Raw genomic sequence first — 21,590 nt, 5'->3', positions numbered from 1 at the left:
GAAAGTCCTGGAAAAGCCAAAATTGTGTTTTTTGGGGAAAAAAATGGCCAAAAGATGGTGCAGGATTCATTGGATGAAAATTTATCCAGGAAGAGCTGCATAACACATTCCAAACAGTTTGTTATATAATATTACCCTGAAGAGTGAAGTAAAAGGAGTATAAATATAATCTTTTAAGACAGAAGTTGCAAACTAAGATTGCTGCCAGAATACAGCAGGTAACATAACCTACTGAAGCTGTTCATGTGAGGAATGGGGATATTCGTGCCCTGTCCAAAATGGCTGGCCATTATTCAGCAATAGCCAACTCTTGACTAGTGGGAATGTGTATCCAGCGTTGTCAGTTCTTTAGCTTCTTCCACAAAAAAAGAATCTACGTTATTATGAGAAGTGTCCAATGTTTAAATGCTGCTGGCTAATATAAAATTTAGGTCTGCGTAGGCCAAACAAAATACTTCTGTAGATGGTTACCATTCTGTAACATCTGGTTTAGGAACACCAGATATGACATGAATTACTTGGTGTAGAGGACCAAGAATATACCCTTCCCTAAGGTAGTCTGTTTTTTTTCCACCCGAGCCTGTCCCTTACCCCCTTAACATTACTTAATATAAAGGCTTCTCATCATTATTTTGTCTTTGTTTTCTAAAATTACTTCAGAAATAAAATTAATTGGTAGAGGCCTAGACTGAGACTTCACACTCCTTCAAATCGCTCATCTTTAAAAGGTTGTTTAACATCTGGAAAAAGAACCAAGCTCAGGTTGGGGAAGAGGTAGACAAGACTCCCCAAACTCAATTTGTTCACTCAATAAATCAGTCCTGCCATTATCTTAATGCATTGCCTTGAGAATTCAGAAAACCTCTAAGACAAGATTTCTTAACCTCAGCACAACTGACATTTTGGGACAAATAATTCTTTGTTGTAGGAGGCTATCCTGTGCAATGTAGAATGTTTAGCAGCATCCCTGGGCTCTATCTACCAGAGACCAGTAGTGTCCCCAAGCAATTTGGCAAAAATGTTTCCAGATATTGCCAAATGCCTCCAAGAAACACCAGCAGCCCTTGTTGAGGACCACTGGTCTAGAAGTATTCATGCATGCTCCTTGGGGATCTCTCATCTTTTCTCAGCCTGCTTTCCCTGTACTCTGAGTTCTGGTTAATGAAATGTTTGATCATGTTACATTTGCAGACATGTTTGATGCCCTGGACAACTGTGCTGCTGTCCATCCCTTTGCTTCAGTCCTGAAGGAACTAGTTTTATGGCTAATGTCTCATGTTACCAATTCCTCCTCATGTTTTTACTTGCTTAATACTTCTTCCAACTCTTGTTTATTAATCTCATAGCAATGTTGACATCTGGTTAACCACTTAAAATGTTTTAAGCTACTTTACGTTCCAAATGCTTAAAACGTTATTTTGCTTATTCACTTAGTCTAGACTCTTGCCTTTCTTATGACTAAAGTCAATGCTTATCTAATGCCTTAATTTATCAAAGTAACCATGAGATTTTTCCTTACGACTTTTTCTATTTCAGTTGGTTTGAAGAATTTGATAACCCTGGGTTGGGTTGGGTTGGGTTGGTTTTGAAAGAGCGCAGGGCAGAGGGAGAGGGGGGAGAATCTTAAGCTCCATGCCCAGCCTGAGAAAGTCATGGAAAAGCCCCCAATGTGGGGCTTGATCTCACGACTATGAGATCATGACCTGAGCTGAAATCAACAGTTGGCTTAACCAACTGAGCCACCCAGGTACCCCAGTAGTCTTGTTTTTTTTTTTATTATTATTAAAATAGTTAATTTACTAAGGTTGCTGAGGAATTTAAATGAGTTATTATGTAGAGTGCTTAATAGAGTGTTCAGCATAAATTGGTCACTAACAGTTATAACAATTACTACTAGTAAAATTTTCACAGCTTGTAGTAAATAACTGGTCTTGAGTTTATAAAATTCATTCTAGTCATATGGTACTGGTGATGTGAGATGGGACAAAAAAAACCCTCTGTCAACAGTTACTTCTTTAATTGGCAAGTTTGGGCAACAGCAGAAAGGCTAAACATGACAAACTGTCTAAAAATCATAAATGAAAAGCATGATACAATCAGTGAGAAATGCAAATATATATAAAATGCTGAATTTGCTTAAGTGTAGAGAAGCTGACTGCTGGAAAGGGGAATTATATAAAGGTCTGCGATGTGTGATCCTTTAACGTGATTTATTAGAGAATTCTAGCAGCTAGGCAAAAGAAACATGGCCTAACCAAAACAGAACATAGCATCTTTTATCTATTATTTGTTATTAGGGTTCTAATTAGCCAGAAAGTGGCATTTAATTCCAACTTCATGATATAAATAACCTGCCACATGCCTGTTAGTATTTAAATTTCTAAGCAGCTTAGAAAGTAAGCCTATGCTTTGAGCACTGTGTATTTATTAGCATGACTCTCTCATCTCAAAATGGTATGTCTCTCTCCCCCTTTTCTCCCCCCCACCCCTGCCTCTCTCTCTCTCTCTCTCTGAGAAGAAAGAGCACTGGTTGTAGAAGTAAGGAGATATGGTTTCTAGTTCCGTCTCTTCCACTAATTTCCTGTGTGGCCTTAGGCACATTTAACTTCTCTAAACTTCAGTGTCCTTACCCACAGCACGAGGAAGCAGCACTAAACGACTTCTAATTACCTTCTGGTGCTAACACTTTGTGATTAACCAAATCTGTGATTCTAGGTCACACTTGTGACGAGAAACCATGAGACTCTAGGAGGAAAGAAAGAGGGCTTGCAAAGCATTCTTTTCTTTCAGCAGATGGAAAACTGTGGAATGCCAAGTGCCTTTTAAAAAGTTCTAGACTATCTAAAGTGTTAGGCAAATTTCATGTTCTTAAATATTCCCAACTTGTATCTTACAGTTGCAGCTATTCTGATTTTAGATGTGTAGGTGTTTCATTCCTTCTTAAATGTTTTTATGTCCACATTTCTTCTTAGTAGTCTGATAGAATCCAACAGTACACATAAGTTCACAATTACCCTAGCAACCAACCAAGATCCTATGGAAAGATATTCATGAAGTTAGACATTATCTTCACTTTTTCTCACCTCGTCTAATTCCTAAGCTTGGTAATATTCCCTTTTGCTACCTTCAGAATAGGCTTGTTGCTTGCTCTAGCTTCTTTTTTGTTTATGGACTCACCCATAACTATCCATAAATATAGCAACTGGTTTGTGACATTTACCCCAATTAGTAGAATTATAGGCAACTCAGTAAAAAAGATTATACATGAAAATTTCCTTTAGGGTATGAATTGGCACTCTCATAAGCCCATAAATAAGTCTGATTTTCTGAATATCTGAAGCATTCACATAATCTATAAGTATAATATATTGGTCCAATTTTCCTTATTTTGTATAATCAAATAGTAATCAATAAGAACTAGACCACTGCGAAACGAGACTTCTGAGGCTTTGAGGGTGAATTCATCACCAGCACGCATATAAAAGTCAATGCAGAGAGTCTTTTCTTTAAGTGCCCTTGAAACCCAGCAACTGAATTATGTTTCCAGGCCCCCAAGGAGAACTACAAGGTTATAATTGTCTCACACTTAATTACATGCATTGCAAAAGGTAAATGGACAAAGTCATTCTTGTAACAGGTATAGAGAATAAGATCGCTTATGAATTTTTATATTGCTGGCTCATTGATTCGCAGAAAGTAGAAATTTATGCAAGACCCATGTCTAACAGTGATGGTGCTGTGTAAATGCGCAGCCGAGCCAAGAACACTGCCTTCACTGTTCTGGGACTAGGGCCCACACTCACAGTCCTGCTATTCTCTCTCCCTCGTGGCCCTTGTGAGGTGGCTTATTTTTCCCACTTCCTTTACGGGCCACAGTTGTTTCTTGCCAGGCCATCTTCTTGGAGTTTAACACCAAGAGAGTGTTAGCTTAATACCTTGTCTTGATGCCATCTGATAAAATCAGAGAAATGAAAGATGCCACAGGAAAGATAAATGATACTTTAGCCAAGCCGTACAAGAGAAATAGTGCCACTTTCAAGTTCTGTTTTCCATAGCTTCTAATGGAGCCTGCTCAGGAGGGAAGCCAGCTTTGCCGGGGTAAGTACAAGCCACCTGGCCCTTCCCTTATTATGGGGAAATGATTGCCTCCTATAATCACTAATCCTAAATTTTGAATCAGGCCCAGGAAATACCTACTTTTCTTCATGCTGCATTTAAAATGTCATTTGGCTTACTGGGTACAAGATCCACATTCCTTTTGTCACAGAATGTTGGGTTTTTCTTTCATTGATTTCATTAGGATAAGCTGATGGCAAATGCTTCTTCCTTATGCAAGAGGTTGCTGCCTGAATGTACCTGCATACGTTTTATGATACATAATATATTTTGCATTCATCCCGTGCAGCCTCGAGGAAGCAGAGTTAGTGTTGTGTTCTCAAAGCAGAAAGAAACTACAGCTTTGAAGAAGAGCATGAGATTATTACATGCCTTTATAATTTCATTTTGATAAACTCCGAAGCTGGCTCATTGCAGTGGGTTTCAGCTATAGGTTGGAATTTTGGTTCTACTTTGAGTTCAAAGGAGAAAATTCATGCTTAAGGAAAAATATTTTAACTCCCTGAGTATTAACTACTCAAGCCAGAAAAAAAGCCCCATGCATGCAGTCTGTGATGAGCACCTTCAGTATAATCCTACTGTGGCATGGTGTAAAACATCTCCCACCACAGATGAAAAGTAAATAATTTTTAATCACTCTGAGCAGCTAGTTGGTTAGCCTGCAGAAGTTCATATGCCTGGTGGAATTCATTTGTCTTCTTAAATTGCTACACAACTCTGGTCAAGATAGCTAAAGGGGAATTGAAATTCTGGGGAAGAACTGGACCTCCAATAGCCAATCTGCACTCTGTTCTGCTCATCTCCCATAATCCTTTCTCTGTTTCCAGATCTTGCAAACATATAGTCAACAGTGCTAGGAGTTTATTCCATTAACAGATGCACTATTCTGTTAAGCCATTAATCAAGCAAATCACAGATGTTGTTTTCTTTCTAGATGTTACTATAATTACGCCTAATAACACTTACTGAATTTGTCATTTCATTGCCATTGATGACTTTTTAAAATTTGATCTGATAGTTCATTTCTTAAATTCTATTTATATGGATTTCAGTTGTATTTCTACAATGAAGAGTTCAAGATCTCTCATCCAATTGTCACCACGTATTTCCCAAAGAATATATCAGGGGGGCTCCTGGGTAGCTCAGTCAGTGAAGCACCTGACTTTGACTTGGGTCATGATTTCAGGGTTCATGAGTTTAAGCCCTGCATTGGGCTCTCTGCCATCGGTATAGAACCCACTTTGGATCCTCTGTCCCCCTCTCTCTCTCCCTCCCTCCCTCCTGCCCTCCCTCCCAAACATTAAAAAATAATATAGCAGGATAATCTCACATATGGGTAGATAAATAGGCTCTTGAGAGACTGAAGGTTGAAAACCACATGCTGAGTTTGCAGTCAAACCATAGTCTCCTTATATTGAAAGATGGGCATTATCATTTTGAGGCATATGGTGCTAATAAATACAGTTGAAGGAATCTGCCATTCTCAAAGGCAGAGCCAGCCAGGAAGGGAGCTTAGCCCAGCTGCCTGGTATACAGATGGTGAAACCACAACCTGAGAGGAATGAAGTCTCAGTTACTGAGACAAAGTAATGACTCCAAGAATCCAAGGCTCATGGCTCCCAATCCATTGTTCTCTCTTCTACCACACTGGTTCTCCTAATGGCCCTTGCCATATCAGGAGGGAATAAAAATCTCCTTCCTGTTGAGATTTCTGAGATTCATTCTATCCACTTACCCATTCTTCTAAATGCAAAATTTAGCCAGACATTCTTAAATCCTGATTTGAACCCTTTGAGCTCTGAATTTAAGCTTATGGAGTGTTTTCTCCTTCTTATCTTTTAGGTCCATATAAAATATGCTTCTATGAAGAGATTGATAATTGGGTAGTAACAATAGCAGTGGTGCAGCTTAGAAAAGAAATAGGCATTGGAATTGAACTTGAAATTGAATCTCTGATCTACTTCTTAGTAATTGATCTCAGACAAGTTAAATTTTCACATCCTAACACTGAAAAAGGAAGTGTTTCTGTGTAATCACCTGGTACATACAATGACATGTATAGAAGGCCCTTAACAATTATTATTACTGTAACTGGAACCATATCAGAAAATGTTAACTGTAATGGCATTTTTTTCCTGTAGGGGAAGAATGTGTGTGTGTGTGTATATATATATATATGTGTATATATATATATATATACACACACACACACACACATACATATATATGTATTTAAGAGTGTCATGGCATTTTTTAAATGTTCTTTAATGTTAGAGGAAAGAAAGAGAATCTCATTTTCTGTTTTTGGTATTAATGACCACCAGCTGCTGCCACCAATGCATGCAGAGAGCCTTGCAGGTAGTTAGCAGCCTACGAATAAGCTATATTACCGATGAGAAGGTACATTTTTGAGAGAAAGAGAGCACACACATGTGTGGGAGGGCAGAGAAACAGAGAATAGCAGGCTCAATACTGTCAGCAAGGAGCCCGGTGTGGGACTTGGTCTCATGAACTGTGAGATCATGACCTGAGCTGATAACAAGAGTCTGAGTCTTAACCAACTAAGCTACCCAGGTGCCTCAAGAAGGAGGTACTTCTTATGGCTCATCCAAGGTTGTTGCAGGCGGCTCTGTTGTGGTGTAGTATCAATCTTAAGTCACTAGATTGAAGAAACAACACAGGACCCCAAGAATACATTGAGTGTTTGTCTCTTCTGCTTCTTGAAATAAAAATCCCAAATCTCTGCAATCACCAGCAAGCTTAATCGTGACATGTTCACACACATGCCACCATATGTTATCGAAATCCTCCTCCTCAAGTGTGACCCAGAGCACTGGTTCTGGAAATGTGGTTCCTGGGCCAGCTGCATCAGCTTTACTTAGGAACTTGTTAGAAATGCAAATTCTTGGGCTTAACTGTAGACATGCTGAGTCATACCCTGGGGAAGATTAAAAAAATCTGTTTTTAACAAACTTCCAGGTGATTCTGTTGCTCACTAGAGTTAGAGAATTATCACCTGGAGAATTTGCCCATGTGCTGCACTGTTTCATGTGACAAGGAGGTACCAGGGCAGGACTCAGAATGATCCAACATCGGACAATGATGACTTCCCATGTGGCAACTAACAGCTGAATCACATCGTGAAAGTTTTCCTGTCTTGATTCTTTGAACTTTTAAGTCTTGGTTTGACGTTTATAGGCCTCTCATACCCTAACTGTGGCTAATCTTCTTTTCCAACAAAGACAGTAGGATGCAAATCCTGTGCCTTTAGGGAGAGGCAGAGTGTAGCTAGAATTTAGTTATATTTTCATTTCTTTATTTTTACTTTAATATCTTCAATTTATGGCACATTGTTTTATATTTAATTGGTGATAAAAAGGTTTTTTATTTAATGTTAATGTTCAATTTAAAGAAAAGGTTAAGAAAACAATACAGTTGATGTGTGGATATGGCAAAAATCAGTGATGCACAAGTGAATGCATTCAGAGAAATGCCAGCACAGTAGAGAGAATCTAGTATGCCTCATCAACATCTTAATTCTATTTTGTGGCATTTATTGACTATACTAGTTTTCCTAGCCTCAGTTTTCTCATCTGTCAAATGAGAGTGATGGTACTAACAAAATAGAAATGGTGTAAGAATTTATGTATGGGTGGGGTGCCTGGGTGGCTCAGTTGGTTGAGCATCTGACTTCAGCTCAGGTCACAGTCTCGTGGTTTGTGGGTTCGAGCCCCGTACTGGGCTCTGTGCTGACAGCTCAGAGCCTGGAGCCTGCTTCAGATTCTGTCTTCCTCTCTTTCTGCCCCTCCCCTACTCATGCTCGCTCGCTCTCTCTCTCTCTCTCTCTCAAAAATCAACATTAAGAAAAAAGAATTTATGTATGGGAAATACTGGCTATAATCCTAAGAATATAGTAGGTAGTTGCTATAATTTTATTTTCTCAAGCTTTAACTGAAAGCCAGTTAGCTGTGTAGCCTCCAGGATACCATGTCCTTTGGGGCTTCTGAGACCTCATCTGTAAGCCAACAAAAGGAGACTTGATCTCAAAAGCCCCTTCTAGCTCTTAACTAATATGTATATACATGGATATTTTGTGTGTGTGTATAAACATATAAAATTGGTATTCCCTGCCTTTACGCAAACATGAAGTAGGCATAAGTAGCTATATTACCCAGATAAAGACCTTGAGTGCTTGGGAATAATATTTAAAGTGAATGAGCTGTGTTGGAAAAATAAAAATCAAGTCATGAGGAATGTGTGAGCTGATGTACATTTCAGAGCTCAAAGGTAATTTCATTGTATTTTATTATCATCTGTCAAACTTAAAGCAATAGTGAGACTAGAAAATAGATTGTCACAGAGGTTTCTGAGGACAGTGGTTTCCATGACTTGGTGTAAATATATTCAGAGAGACTTGTTCCTACTTAATAACTCACGTTTTTCCTCCTGAATTGCTGATGTGTTCACTTACAGCATTTGAAAGGCAGCTTGTCCTTTGCTGTCAAGTGAACTTGATAGAATAATAGAAAATTCTGAAAAATTCAATCAGCTCTTGTTGCTCCTCAAGGGAATTGCTTGACTGCATATTCTGTTTAAGGAGAAAGAGTCAACAGTGTTTCTTTGGTCTTGTACAAAACTCTGACCAGGTTTAACAGCACAGGTTCTAGTTAGCAAGTGCCACATGGAGTTTTCCCTTTTCAGCATTCCAGAGGATGGTGCTGATGGAGTTTGGGGGTCCTTCAGCAGGTGAAAGAAATACTTAAGGATATACTACAACACTGAAATGTTATGAAATCAGAGGCGGTAATCATCAGCTTGTTTATTGCTTAGAGCATTCTCATCAATCAGAAGACCTAAAAACAAGAGTGGTGCACATAGTTTCTCTCAATCGGACTGTACAATAGCTTGCACTGTCTTTTATGTAACTGGCTATTAAAGAGTCCAGGAAGATAGATACTCTCTAATATTGGCGATTCTGATGATACACCCCAGTGGGACTATTTGACTCAATTCAGCTGTCACTTAATTGAAAATTACTATGTAAGTTGCAGGGAATGTGCTTGAAGTCAGAGGGACAAAGAAAGGTTCAAGTTACTATCTCCCTATCTCTTTAAGCTCTGGTCTCCACATCTATTAACTGAGAATAAAATGTTCCTACTTCAGAAGACTGTACGGAGAATTAATGTTGGAAATAATCATAAGGGCTAATAGTCACTGAGCACTTATGACCTGCCAGGTGTCATTCCCAGAACTTGGATCATTTAGGTCTCCATAAATCTGAGCCTACATACTGTTATTAGTTCCAAGTTATGGATGTGGGAATGGACCCCAGAGAGAACTTAACTCACCAGACATTATGTAGTCTGGCTCCAGTTGCCTCTTTAAGGCTTTAAAAACACTTGATATTGTTCCTGGCATTTCAAATGAGTTGAGCCATGTGAAATTACAGACACTTGACCATTTTTTCCCTATAAAACTAGCAATTTCAGAGGCACCTAAGTAGCTTAGTCAGTTAAATGTATGACTCTTGATTTTGGCTCACGGCATCATCTCACAGTTTGTGAGATTGAGCCCCACATCGGGCTCTGCACTGATGGTGCAGAGCCTGCTTGGGATTTTCTCTCTGCCCCCACCCACTTACTTTCTCTCTCTCTCTCAAAATATATAAATAAACCAAAAGCGTTTTTAAATAGCAACTTCATGTGGTTCTACCTTATAAACATTGAATATGGCTTTATAGTAGCTGCAGCTATTACTGCTAATAATGGTAGAAATGATCCTGATTTTATCTTTGAAACTCATTAATATAAGGAATGCAGGCGGCACGATACTGTAAAGATCACTGGCTTGGTAGTCAGGAACTGGGTAAAAATCTAGGTCTCAGTTTACCCATTATTTCTAAAATAATGGTGTTGATCTTCTCTAGCTCTATTATCAATGACAGAGCTTTTAAAATTACATGTTAAAAAAAATGATCTTTTTTTGTTTTAATTCATTTCCAGTAACTAGTTCTACCATGAACGATTGGTATATAGTTCATGTCATAGTAAGGCAAGTTTACTACACATGTTTAGATAATTTGGTAGAGTCAAATCATACCCATTTCTAAACACATATTAATTTCTGTATTTAACTTCTAAATCATTAATAAACAGTTCATACATTGGCACTGGTTCATGAACTATGCTTTGAGTAACATTAGAACTCTGATAAATAAATACATTCCTAAAAGAAAGTGTGTGTGTGTCCCCTTCCCTTTAAAAATATATATTCTTTGGAGATTACAAATGAATATTTTAAAACATTAGGAATTTTTAAAAGAAAGGCCACAGAAGTGTGATACAAATTTTACTCAGGGCATTTGGATAAGATAGAGAAAAGAAACCCATGTGTTCCTTGGTCTATTAGTATATTTATATTTAATTTTTTTTGTTTAAAAATAGTTAACCTCCTTGCATGTTGTCATGTTTGAAGCACTAGGAAATTAGAGCTAAAGGAGATGTGTCCCTACCCTCCAGAGGCTCACAGTCTAGCCAGAGATGCCAGCAAATTAGCACATAATTGTGGGATAGTAGACAATGCTCTAAAGGAAGACAAAGGAAAAAGTATTTAATTTGGCTCGGGCATCAGAAGGGGCTTCACCCCTAAGGTATAATTTTCTGTATTTTGTTGTTGAGAATATTTTTTCTTTGCTAATTTTTTTTTATTCATAACTCACACACAAGAACAGTAGACTAATCTTGAGTATAGATTGATGAATTATAACAAAATGAACACATGAGTGTATATAGTTATATATAGTTCAAGAAACCACCACATGATTAAAATTTTTTTTTGAATTTTTTTAGCTTTCCAATAGGTCCTGATGTGCTCCTTCTCAATCATTCCTATCTTCCTCTTCACAAATGTAACCACCATTCTGATTTCTAATACCAAGGATTAAATCTGTTATTCAATTCTACTTATAATTACATCAAAAAGAAAATATCTAGGAATAAATTTAAACAAGGAAGTAAAAGACCTCTATAATGGAATTTATAAGACATTAATGAAAGAAATTAAAGATGACACAAATGGATATTCCATGCTCATGGATTGTAAGAATCAATATTGTTGAAATTTCTGTACTACTCAAAGCAATCTACATATTCAGTGCAATCCCTATCAACATCTCAGTGTCCTTTTTAACAATAATAGAACAAAAAATCCTAGAATTGTCTGGAACCTCAAGAGATCCAAATAGCCAAAGCAGTCTTGAGAAACAAAAGCAAAGCTAGAGGATCATGCTTCCTGATTTCAAAATGTATTAAAAAGCTAGAGTAATTAAAATGTATTGTCCTAAAACACATAGATAGATCAGTGGGACACATTAGAGAGCCTAGAAATAAACCCATGCATATATAGTCAATTTATGAAAAAGACAAGCATACAATGAGGACAGGACAATCTCTTCAGTAAATGATGTTGGGAAAACTGGACAGCTGCATGCAAAATAAAACTTGACCACTATCTTACCACTCACAAAAATTAACTCAAAATGGATTAGATGGAAGAAAACATAGGCACATAAGTTCCTTGACATAGGTCTTGGAAATATATTTTTTTAAGCTGACACCAAAAGCAAAAGCAATACAATAAAAAATAAACAAGGGGGGCTACATCAAACTAAAAAGCTTCTGCACAACAAAGGAAATCATTAACAAAATGAAAAGACAACCTGCTGAATGGGAGAAAATATTTGCAAATTATATATCTCATAAGGGACTAATATTTATATAACAAGCTCATACAACTCAATAGCAAAAAAAAAAAAAAAAAAAATTCTGATTTAAAAATGTGCGGAAGGTCTGAATAGACATTTTTCCAAAGAAGAGACATACAGATGAACAACAGTACATGAAAAGATATGCCACATCCTTAATCATCAGGAAAATGCAAATCACAGCCAGGGTGAGATAATACTTCACACCTGTTAGAGTGGCTTTTATCAAAAATACAAATTACAAGTTTTGACAAGGATATGGAGAAAAGGGAACCCCATGCAATTGATAGAAAAGTAAATGGAAAACCGTATGGAGGGTCCTCAAAATATTTAAAAAAAAAAAAGAACTACCACATGATCTAGCAATTCCACTTCTGAGTTTTTATCCAAAGAAATAAAATGCTACCTTGACTTTTCAAGTACCTCTATGGTTCTTGCAACATAATTTACAATAGAGAAAATAAGGGAAAAAATGTAAGCATCCATTGATGGATGAATAGGTAAAGAAATTGTGTATATATACAATGAGATATTATTTAGCCGTCAAAAAATGAAATCTTGCCATTAGCAACATGGGTAGACCTTGTAGGCATTACGCTAAGTGAAATAAGTCAGAGAAAGAAGTGCCATATGATCTCTCTTATATGTAAAATTTAAACAAAACAAAAATAAGCTCCTAGATACAGATAACAGACTGATGGTTAGGGGGCAGGTGTTGGGGAGGACATAGTGAAAAATAAAAATAAAAGTTGTATATTAAAGTAGAAATCTAAATTATATTTGTAATATGGTAAATTAAAACTCTGTTTATGAGCTATTCATGGGGAAAAGCTAGAAAACTACCCATGTATTAATAGGAGTTTTTCCTGAGTTGTAAAACATCGATGCTATTATTCTACTTTGAAGTATTTTCCATATCTACTATAATGAGCATGTATTACCCTCATAATGGGGAAAAACCAACAACTAGTAAAGTTTATTTTAAAAGACTAGGCATGGGTTGGGCTGTCAGAGACCTGCAATGATCTTTGGGGCTACCCTCTCTGAAAGGACAGTCCATCATTTTTCAGTCTCCATAATGACATTTACTGAGTATTGTCTTTGGGCAGAGGTTTAGATGAGGGGCAGTGGTTCTGATGGGGTGCTAGAAGGATGCAAAGACAACATCATAAACATGGAAGGCAAAGAGACAATGCAGAACAAATATTGTAGATATGGGGTCAAAGCCCGTATCTGCTATTTACCCCCTAATGTGAACTAGGACAATCCTTTGTCTCTTGGCTTACAGCTCTTCCTTGTTAGAATGAGGAATGTGGACTACATGATCACTGAGGATTCTTCCAGTTCTAAAACTATGCTGAGATCCATTTTTTTCCCCAAGTTTAGAAAGGGAGACCTAACCATAGGATATAGATAGCAAAATTAGGGGCCTGGATGCTGGGTTTTTGAGTCAACAATGTTGCTAACATCTTGTTCTTAGTTTTTCTCCTTAGAGTTGGAAAAAAAAAAATACATGCCTGTATCTTTGCAATAATCATATGCAAATGGAATCACATAGATTCCCTTGTGTCTGTTTTTGTTCAAAGTGATTTCAAAAATCATGGCTCCTTAACTGTGTGCCAAAGTATCACACAGCACTGCAGGATATTTTTAAATTTTAGAGAAATAGTAATATTCAACATCTGTCAGAAACTGGACAGATAGCTTATGGTAGTTCACAGTTTCAACATTAGATTGCACCATGTTTCTTTTTGTGGGTCATAGTTTTTTGCAGAATTTAAGGGCAGTTGTGATGAAAGGTAAATACATGCAAAAAATCAATGTGGAACAAAAATGAGGGTGGCAGTATCCAATCTCACTCTAAAATTTCAGAAACTGTGCAGAGCCTAGAAGGCACGCACATCCCATTAGTAGGTTATTGTGGTTATTTAAGAATGAAATACAAACATTAGTTTTTTTTCCTTCCAATTGTTGTGTACTTTTTAAACATAGCCTCTATGTTGTTATGATATGAATATTTATTACATTGCTGGGAGCTAACTACTTAATAATCAGAACTGTTAGGTATTTGTTTTGGTGTAACAATACTACGAAAAATTCCTGAGACACTAAGGAACCTGAAAAAATTGCTGTATGATATCCATTTCTATTATTGGTTTCCCAGTATATATAAAAGTAATGTATACTTTACATAGTCTATATAGTGTGCAATAGCATTAAGTCTAAAAAAAATACATCCCTAAATTTAAAAATATTTCATTGCTGGGGCGCCTGGGTGGCTCAGGCGGTTAAGCGTCCAACTTCGGCTCAGGTCATGATCTCACGGTCCATGAGTTCGAGCCCCGCGTCAGGCTCTGTGCTGACGGCTCAGAGCCTGGACCCTGTTTCAGATTCTGTGTCTCCCTCTCTCTCTGACCCTCCCCGTTCATGCTCTGTCTCTCTCTGTCTCAAAAATAAATAAACATTAAAAAAAAATTAAAAAATATTTGATTGCTAAAAAATGCAAACCATCATCTGAGCTTTCAGCTAGTCCATAATCTTTTTGCTGGTGAAGGATCCTGCCTCAGTGTTGATGGCTGCTGTCTGATCAGGGTCTTAGTTGCTAAAGTTTGTGATGGCTGCGGCATTTTCTTAAAATAAGACAATGAAGTTGGACACATTGATTGACTCTACCTTTCATGAACAATTTCTCTGTAGAATGTATTTCTCTTTGATAGCATTTTACCCACAGTAGAACTTCTTTCAAAATTGGAATCAATCTTTTCAAAACCTGCTGCTGTTCTATCATGTAAGTTTATGTAAATATTCTAAATTATTTGTTGTCATTTCAACAGTCTCCACATCTTCACCAGGGATAGATTCCATTTCAAAAGACCGCTTTCTTTGCTCGTTTGTAAGAAGCAACCCCTCATCCATTCATGGTTTATCATGAGATTACAGCAATTCAATCACATCTTCAGGCTCCACTTCTAGTTCTCTTGTTATTTCCACTACATCTGCAGTTATTTCCTCCCCTGAAGTCTTGAACCCCTCAAAGTCATCCATGCAGATTGGAATCAACTTCTTCCAAACTCCTGTTCATGTTGATATTTTGATCTCTTCCTATGTATCATGAATGTTCTTAATGGCACCTAAAATGGTGAATGCTTTCCAGAAGGTTTTCAATTTACCATGACCAGATCCATCAGAGGAATTATATATAATAATATAGCTGTCTGGCAGCTACAGACTTTATGAAATGTATTTCTCAAGTACTAAGACCTGAAAGTCAATATTACTACTGATCTGTGGCCTGCAGAATGGATGTTGTGTTAGGCATGAAAACAACATTCATCTTTTTGTACATCTCCATCAGAGCTCTTGGGTGACCAGGTACATTTTGAGTGAGCAGTAATATTTTGAAAGGAATCTTTTTTTCTGAGCAACAAGTCTCAATGGTAGGCTTAAAATATTAAGTAAACCATGTTGTAAACAGATGAGCTGTCATCCAGGCTTTGTTGTTCCATTTATAGAGGACGGGCAAAGTAGATCTAGCATAATTCTTAAGGGACCTGGGATTTTCAGAATGGTAAGTGAGCATTGGATTCAACTTAGTCACCAGCTACATTAGTCCCTAAGAAGAGAATCAATCTGTCCTTTGAAACTTAAAGCCATGCATTGACTTCTCTTTTCTAACTCTGAAGTCCTAAATGGCATCTTCTTCCAACAGACGGCTGTTTTGTCTACACTGAAAATCTGTTGTTTAATGTAGCCACCTTCGTTAATCATCTTAGCCAGTTCTACTAGATAGCTTGCTTCAGCCTCTACATCAGCACTTGCTGCTTCACCTTGACTTTTATGTTATGAAGATAGCTTCTTTCCTTAAACATCATGAACCAACCTCTGCTAGCTTCAGACTTCTGCAGCTTCCTCACCTCTTGCAACATTCATACATTGAAGAGAGTTAGGGCCTTGCTCTGGATTAGACTTTGACTTAAGAGAATGTTGTGGCTGGTTTGATCTTCTATCCAGACCACTAAAATTTTATCGATAGCAGCAATAAAGCTATTGTGCTTTATTTCTTTAATCATTCATGTGTTCACAGAAGTAACACTTTTAATTTTCTCCAAGAACTTTTCCTTTGCAGTCACAACTTTGTTACCTGTTTGGTGCAAGAGGTCTCTTTTAGGCTTATCTCAGTTTACAACATGCCTTCCTCCCTGAGCTTAATCATTTCTAGCTTTTGATTTAAAGTGAGAAACTTGTGGCTTCCTTTCATTTGAACACTTAGAGGCCACTGTGGCCTAATTAATTGGCCTAATTTCAATATTGCTGTGTCTCAGGCCCAAGTGAGGCCCAAGGAGAGGGAGAGAGATGGAGGGGCTGTTCCTCAGTGGAGCAGTCAGAACACATACATTTATTTATCAATTTCACTGTCTTACATGAGAATGCTCCGTGGACCCCTAAATTTATTATAATGGTAACATCAAATATCATTGACCATGGATCACTGCAACAAATATAAAAATTATGAAAAAAAAAACATGAAAAAAAACACAACATGAGCAAATTCTGTTGGAAAAACGGCATCAATAAACTTTGTTCTACCCAGGGTTCTCACAAACCTTGAATTTATTAAATCAAACAACAAAAAGTACCCCAAAAAGAAGTAGGTAGGGCATGCAATCAAGAGAAGCACAGTAAAACAACATACCCTTGAATGTTGTGAAAGCAATCCTCCCACCTAACTGATTAACACATTAATGACCATGCGTGCATACCATACACACACACACACACACACACACACACATATTTAGGTGAGGACGTTTAAGTTCTACTCTTGGTAAATTTCATTTATACAATACAACGTTATGTGCGTTGTAGTCACCAAGTTATACATTAGAATATCAGATTAATATTTACCCAATAGCTAAAAGTTTATATTCTTCACTAAAACTTTCTTTATGTTCCCCAAATTTTAGACCCTGGCAACCACTTTTCTACTATCTGTTTCTATGAATTTGACTTTTTTTTTTCTTTTTTAGATTTCACATATAAGTGATACCATGCAGTATTGATATTTCTCTGCCTGGATTATTTTAGTTAGCATAATGCCCTCAAGTTATGTCCATGTTGCCACAAATAGGAAGATTCCTTTTTTACCATTACTGATGGTAATATTCCATTGTTTATATACCATATCTTTATTCATCTGTTGATAGATACTTAGGTTGTTTCCATATCTTGGCTATTGTGAGTAATGCTGAAATGAGCATAAGAATACAGATACCTCTTTAATAGCCTGTTTTTATTTCCCTTGAATATATACACAGAAGTGGGATTGCTGGATCATCTGGTAGTTCTATTTTTAATTATTTGAGGAACGTCTATACTGTTTTCCATAATGGTTGCACCAATTTACTTTTCTACCAACAGTGTGCAAGGTTTCATTTTCTCCACATCCTCACCAATAGTTGTTATCTCTCGTCTTTTTTTTTTTAATTTTTTTAATGTTTATTTATTTTTGAGACAGAGAGAGACAGAGCATGAACGGGGGAGGGTCACAGAGAGAAGGAGACACAGAATCTGAAACAGGCTCCAGGCTCTGAGCCATCAGCACAGAGCCCGTCGTGGGGCTCGAACCCACGGACTGTAGGATCATGACCTGAGCCGAAGTCGGACGCTTAACCGACTGAGCCACCCAGGCGCCCCATCTCGTCTTTTGATAATACTCATTTTAATAGGTGTGAGGTGATATCTTACTATGATTTTAATTTGGATTTCTCTGATAATTACTAAAGTTGAACTCCTTTTCATGAACCTGTTGACCATTTGTATGTCTTCTTTGGATAAATGTTTATTCAGATCCTCTGCAAATTTCAAAATCAGATTGGTTTTTGCTTGTTTGCTTTTGTTTTTTGCTATTGAGTTGCATAAGATCTTTATATGTTTAATGTCTAACCCCTATTGAGATAAATGATTTACAAATATTTTCTCCCTTTCCATAGGTTGCCTTTCATTTTGTAGGTGCTTCTTTTGCTATGCAGAGTTTTTTAGTTTGATGTAGTTCCATTTGTTTTTTTTTTCTTCTGTTTCCTTTGCTTATGTGTCAAATCCAAAAATTATTGCCAAGACTGATGTCAAGGAGCTTAACGCCTATATTTTCCTCTAGGAGTTTTATGGTTTCAGGTCTCTGGTTCAAGTCTAATCCATTTTGAGTTAATTTTTACATATGTTGTAAGACGGAGATTCGCTTCCATTCTTTTCCATGCAGCTGTCCAGTTTTCCTAGAAGCAATTTTTGAAGGTAAATTGTACCTTGTTATAAATTAATTAATCATGCATGAATAGGTTTGTGCCTGGGCTTTCTATTCAGTTCCACTAATGTATGTGTTTGTTTCTATGTTAATACCATACTGATTTAATTATGAAAGCTTTTGGGGAGACTGGGTGGCTCAGTCGGTTAAGCATTCGATTTCGGCTCAGGTCATGATCTCACGGTCTGTGAGTTCGAGCCCCGCGTCGGGCTCTGTGCTGACAGCTCAGAGCCTGGAGCCTGCTTCAGATTCTGTGTCTCCCTCTCTCTCTGACCCTCCCCCATTCATGCTCTATCTCACTCTGTCTCAAAAATAAATAAAACATTAAAAAAAATTTTTTTTTAATTATGAAAGCTTTGTAATTTGCTTTGAAATCAGGAAGTGTGTTGTCCCCAGCTTTGTTATTCTTGTTTAAGATTATTTTAGCTTCTTTGGGGCCTATTGTGATTCCATTAAAATTTTAAGAATTTGCCCTATTTCTGTGAAGAAAGCCACTGGAATTTTGATAGAGAGTGCATTGAATCTATAGATAGCTTTAGATAGTATGGATGTGCCAGCAATATTAATTCTTCCAGTCCATGAATGGAGGATATTTTTTCATTTATTTGTTTCTCCTTCAATTTCTTTCATCAGTGTCTTACAGGTTTCAGTGTATAGATCTTTCACTTCCTTGGTTAAATTTATTCCTAAGTATTTTGCAATTTGATGCAATTGTAATGGGATTGTTTCCTTATTTTCTCTTTTTAATAGTTCATTGTTAGTGTGTATAATCACAACTGCCTTTTAAAACTGTGTCATCCTGTAACTTTACTGAATTTGTTTATAATTCTAATAGTTTTTTAGTGGATTCTATGGGGTTTTCTACATATAAAATCAGGTCATCAGCAAATAGAATTTTACTTCTTTACAATTTGGATGACTTTTGTTTCTTTTTCTCACCTAATTGTTCTGGCTATAATGTCTGATACAAGTTGAATAAAAGTGGTGGTAGTGGTGTCTTGCTCCTGACTGTAGAGGAAAAGCTGAAAGCTTTTAGAGTATTCACTTTTTCACTCTTGTGTATTACATTAACTCTCAGCTTATTGTGTAAAGCCTTGGTTAAGAATTATTATCATAAATGGATGTGGAATTTGTCAATCCTTCTGCATCTAATGAAATGATCATGTGGTTTTTACCCTTTATTTTTTCATGTGGTGTATCACATTGACTGATTTTTGTAGATGTTAAGCCATCTTTGCATCCCTGGAATAAATCCCACTTAATCACAGTGTTAGGATCCTTTTCATGTGCTGTAAAATTTAGTTTGCTAGTATTTTTTGAGAATATTTGCATTTATGTTCATCAAGGATATTGCCCCCTGTAATTTCATTTTCTTGTAGTGTCCTTGCCCGGTTTGGGGTCAGAGTAATGTTGACATTGTAAAATGAATTTGAAAGAGTTCCCTTTTCTACTAAGTTTTGGGAGAGTTTAAGAAGGAGTACTACTCTTTAAATGTTTGGAAGGTTTCACCAAAAAAAAAAAGCCATCTGGTCCTGGACTTTCATTTGTTGGTAGTTTTCTTGGGTGTTTGTTTGTTTGTTTTTCATTAGTGATTTAATCTCCTCACTCTTAAACAATCGATTCAGATTTTCCATTTCTTCAGGATTCAGCCTTGGTAGGAATTTATTTCTTCTAGGTTGTCCAATTTGTTGGTGTATAATTTTTCATGGTAGTCTCTTATAATCATTTACATTTGTGTGACCTCAGTTGTAATGTCTCCTATGTCATTAGTTTTTTGAGTCCTCAATCTTTTTTTTTTTTTTTTTTTGGTAAGAGAAAAGGTTTAATTTTTGTTTATCTTTTCAAAAAATCAGCTTTTACTGTCATGTAGTGATTGTTTTGCCTTTTGTAGTCTTTGACCAAAAGTATATTTTGCCTGATATAAGTACACATACTTGTGATTTCTTTTTGTTTCCATTACATTCAATATTTTTTTTTTCTATTCTTCACTTTAACTCTGTGTGTATCCTTAAAACAGAGGTGAGTCTCTCATAGGCAACATATAGATGGGTCTTGATTTTTTTTTTTTTAATCAATTCAACCACGTCTTTTGATTGGAGAATTTAGTCCATTTACTTTTAAAGTAATAAGTATGGACTTACTGTTAACATTTTGTTAACTGCTTTCTGGCATTTTTGTAATTCTTCATTCTTTTATACTCTCCTTCAATACTTGATAATTTTCTGTAATAACATACTTAGATTCCTTTTTCTTCTTTCTCTTTTATCTACTATAGATTTTTGCTTTGATTACCATGAGGCTGACATAAAATATCTTCTATGTATAACAGTCTATTTTAAGCTGATAACAACTTAACTTCAAATGTAGAATAAAGCTTTGCAATTATACTCTCCTCCATACATTTTGATGTCACTATCTACATCTTTTTATCTTGTGTGTTCATTGACAATTTATTCTAGTTATAGTTGTTTTAATAATTATTTTCATTTAACCTTCCTACTAAAATTATAAGTGATTTACCCACCATCATTACAACATTGGAGTATTCTGAATTTTACTATATATTTACCTTTACCAATGAAATTTATACTTTTATATATTTTCCTGTTACTAGTTACCATCCTTTTATTCCAGCTTTAAAAAGTTCATTTAAAAATTTTGTAAGGGCATTCTAGTGGTAATGAACTCCTTCAGCTTTTGCTTTTCTGGAAAAGTCTTTATCTCTCCTTCCATTATGGGGAAAACTTCCAGGGACAGTATTTTTGGCTGGCAATTTTTTTTCCTTTCAGCAGTTTGAATATATCATGCCACTCCCTTCTGGCCTGCAAAGTTTCTGCTGAAAAATCTGCTGACAGTCTTATGAGGGTTCTCTTGCATGTAAGAATTACTTTTTTTAATCTTGTTGTCTTTAACTTGGCAATTTAATTATAACGTGTCTCATTGTGGGTCTCCTTAGATTCATTTCATTTGGAATTCCGTGGACTTCTCAGATTTGGATGTCTGTTTCTTTACCCAATTTAGGGAAGTTTTCAGCCACTATTTCTTTGCATAAGTTTCTGCCTCCCTGCTCTTTTCCTTCTGGGACCCCCTATAATGTCTACATTAGCTGCTTGATGATTTCCCATAAGTCCCTTTGTTATCTGCCTTCTTTATTCATTTTTCTTTTTGCTGCTCTGATTGGATAAAGTACACTGCTCTGTTGTTCAGTTAGCCAATTCTATTCTGCTATTGAAACTTTCTCTTGCATTTTTCAGTTAAGTTGTTGTATTATTCAGCTCTGTGATTTCTGTTTGACACTCTTAGATTTTATATTTCTTTGTTGAAATTCTCATTTTTTTTTTAATGCATTGTTTCTTGACCTCAGCATTTTTATGACCATTATTTTGAACTCTTTATCAGGTAAATCACTTATCT

At 36.4% G+C, this 21,590-nt stretch overlaps 1 protein-coding gene across 1 annotated transcript in view; it reads left to right on the top strand.

Annotated features, from left to right (window-relative positions):
- Window positions 1–3,600: 3,600 nt before the first annotated feature.
- ATP10B (ATPase phospholipid transporting 10B (putative)) overlaps window positions 3,601–21,590 on the top strand; it is a 262,716-nt gene continuing 244,726 nt past the window's right edge. Inside the window, exon 1 of the mRNA XM_019450218.2 lies at window positions 3,601–4,098. Within this exon, the coding sequence (XP_019305763.2) occupies window positions 4,062–4,098 (37 nt within the window). The 5' untranslated portion in view covers window positions 3,601–4,061. The remainder of the gene's footprint in view (window positions 4,099–21,590) is intronic.

This window comes from Panthera pardus, unplaced genomic scaffold (genome assembly GCF_024362965.1).
Source record: "Panthera pardus isolate Hobbes unplaced genomic scaffold, ASM2436296v1 HiC_scaffold_2, whole genome shotgun sequence".
Classification (NCBI taxonomy): Eukaryota; Metazoa; Chordata; class Mammalia; order Carnivora; family Felidae; genus Panthera; species Panthera pardus.
Note: the sequence above shows the minus strand (reverse complement) of the source record. Positions and strands in the feature narration are given on the sequence as shown.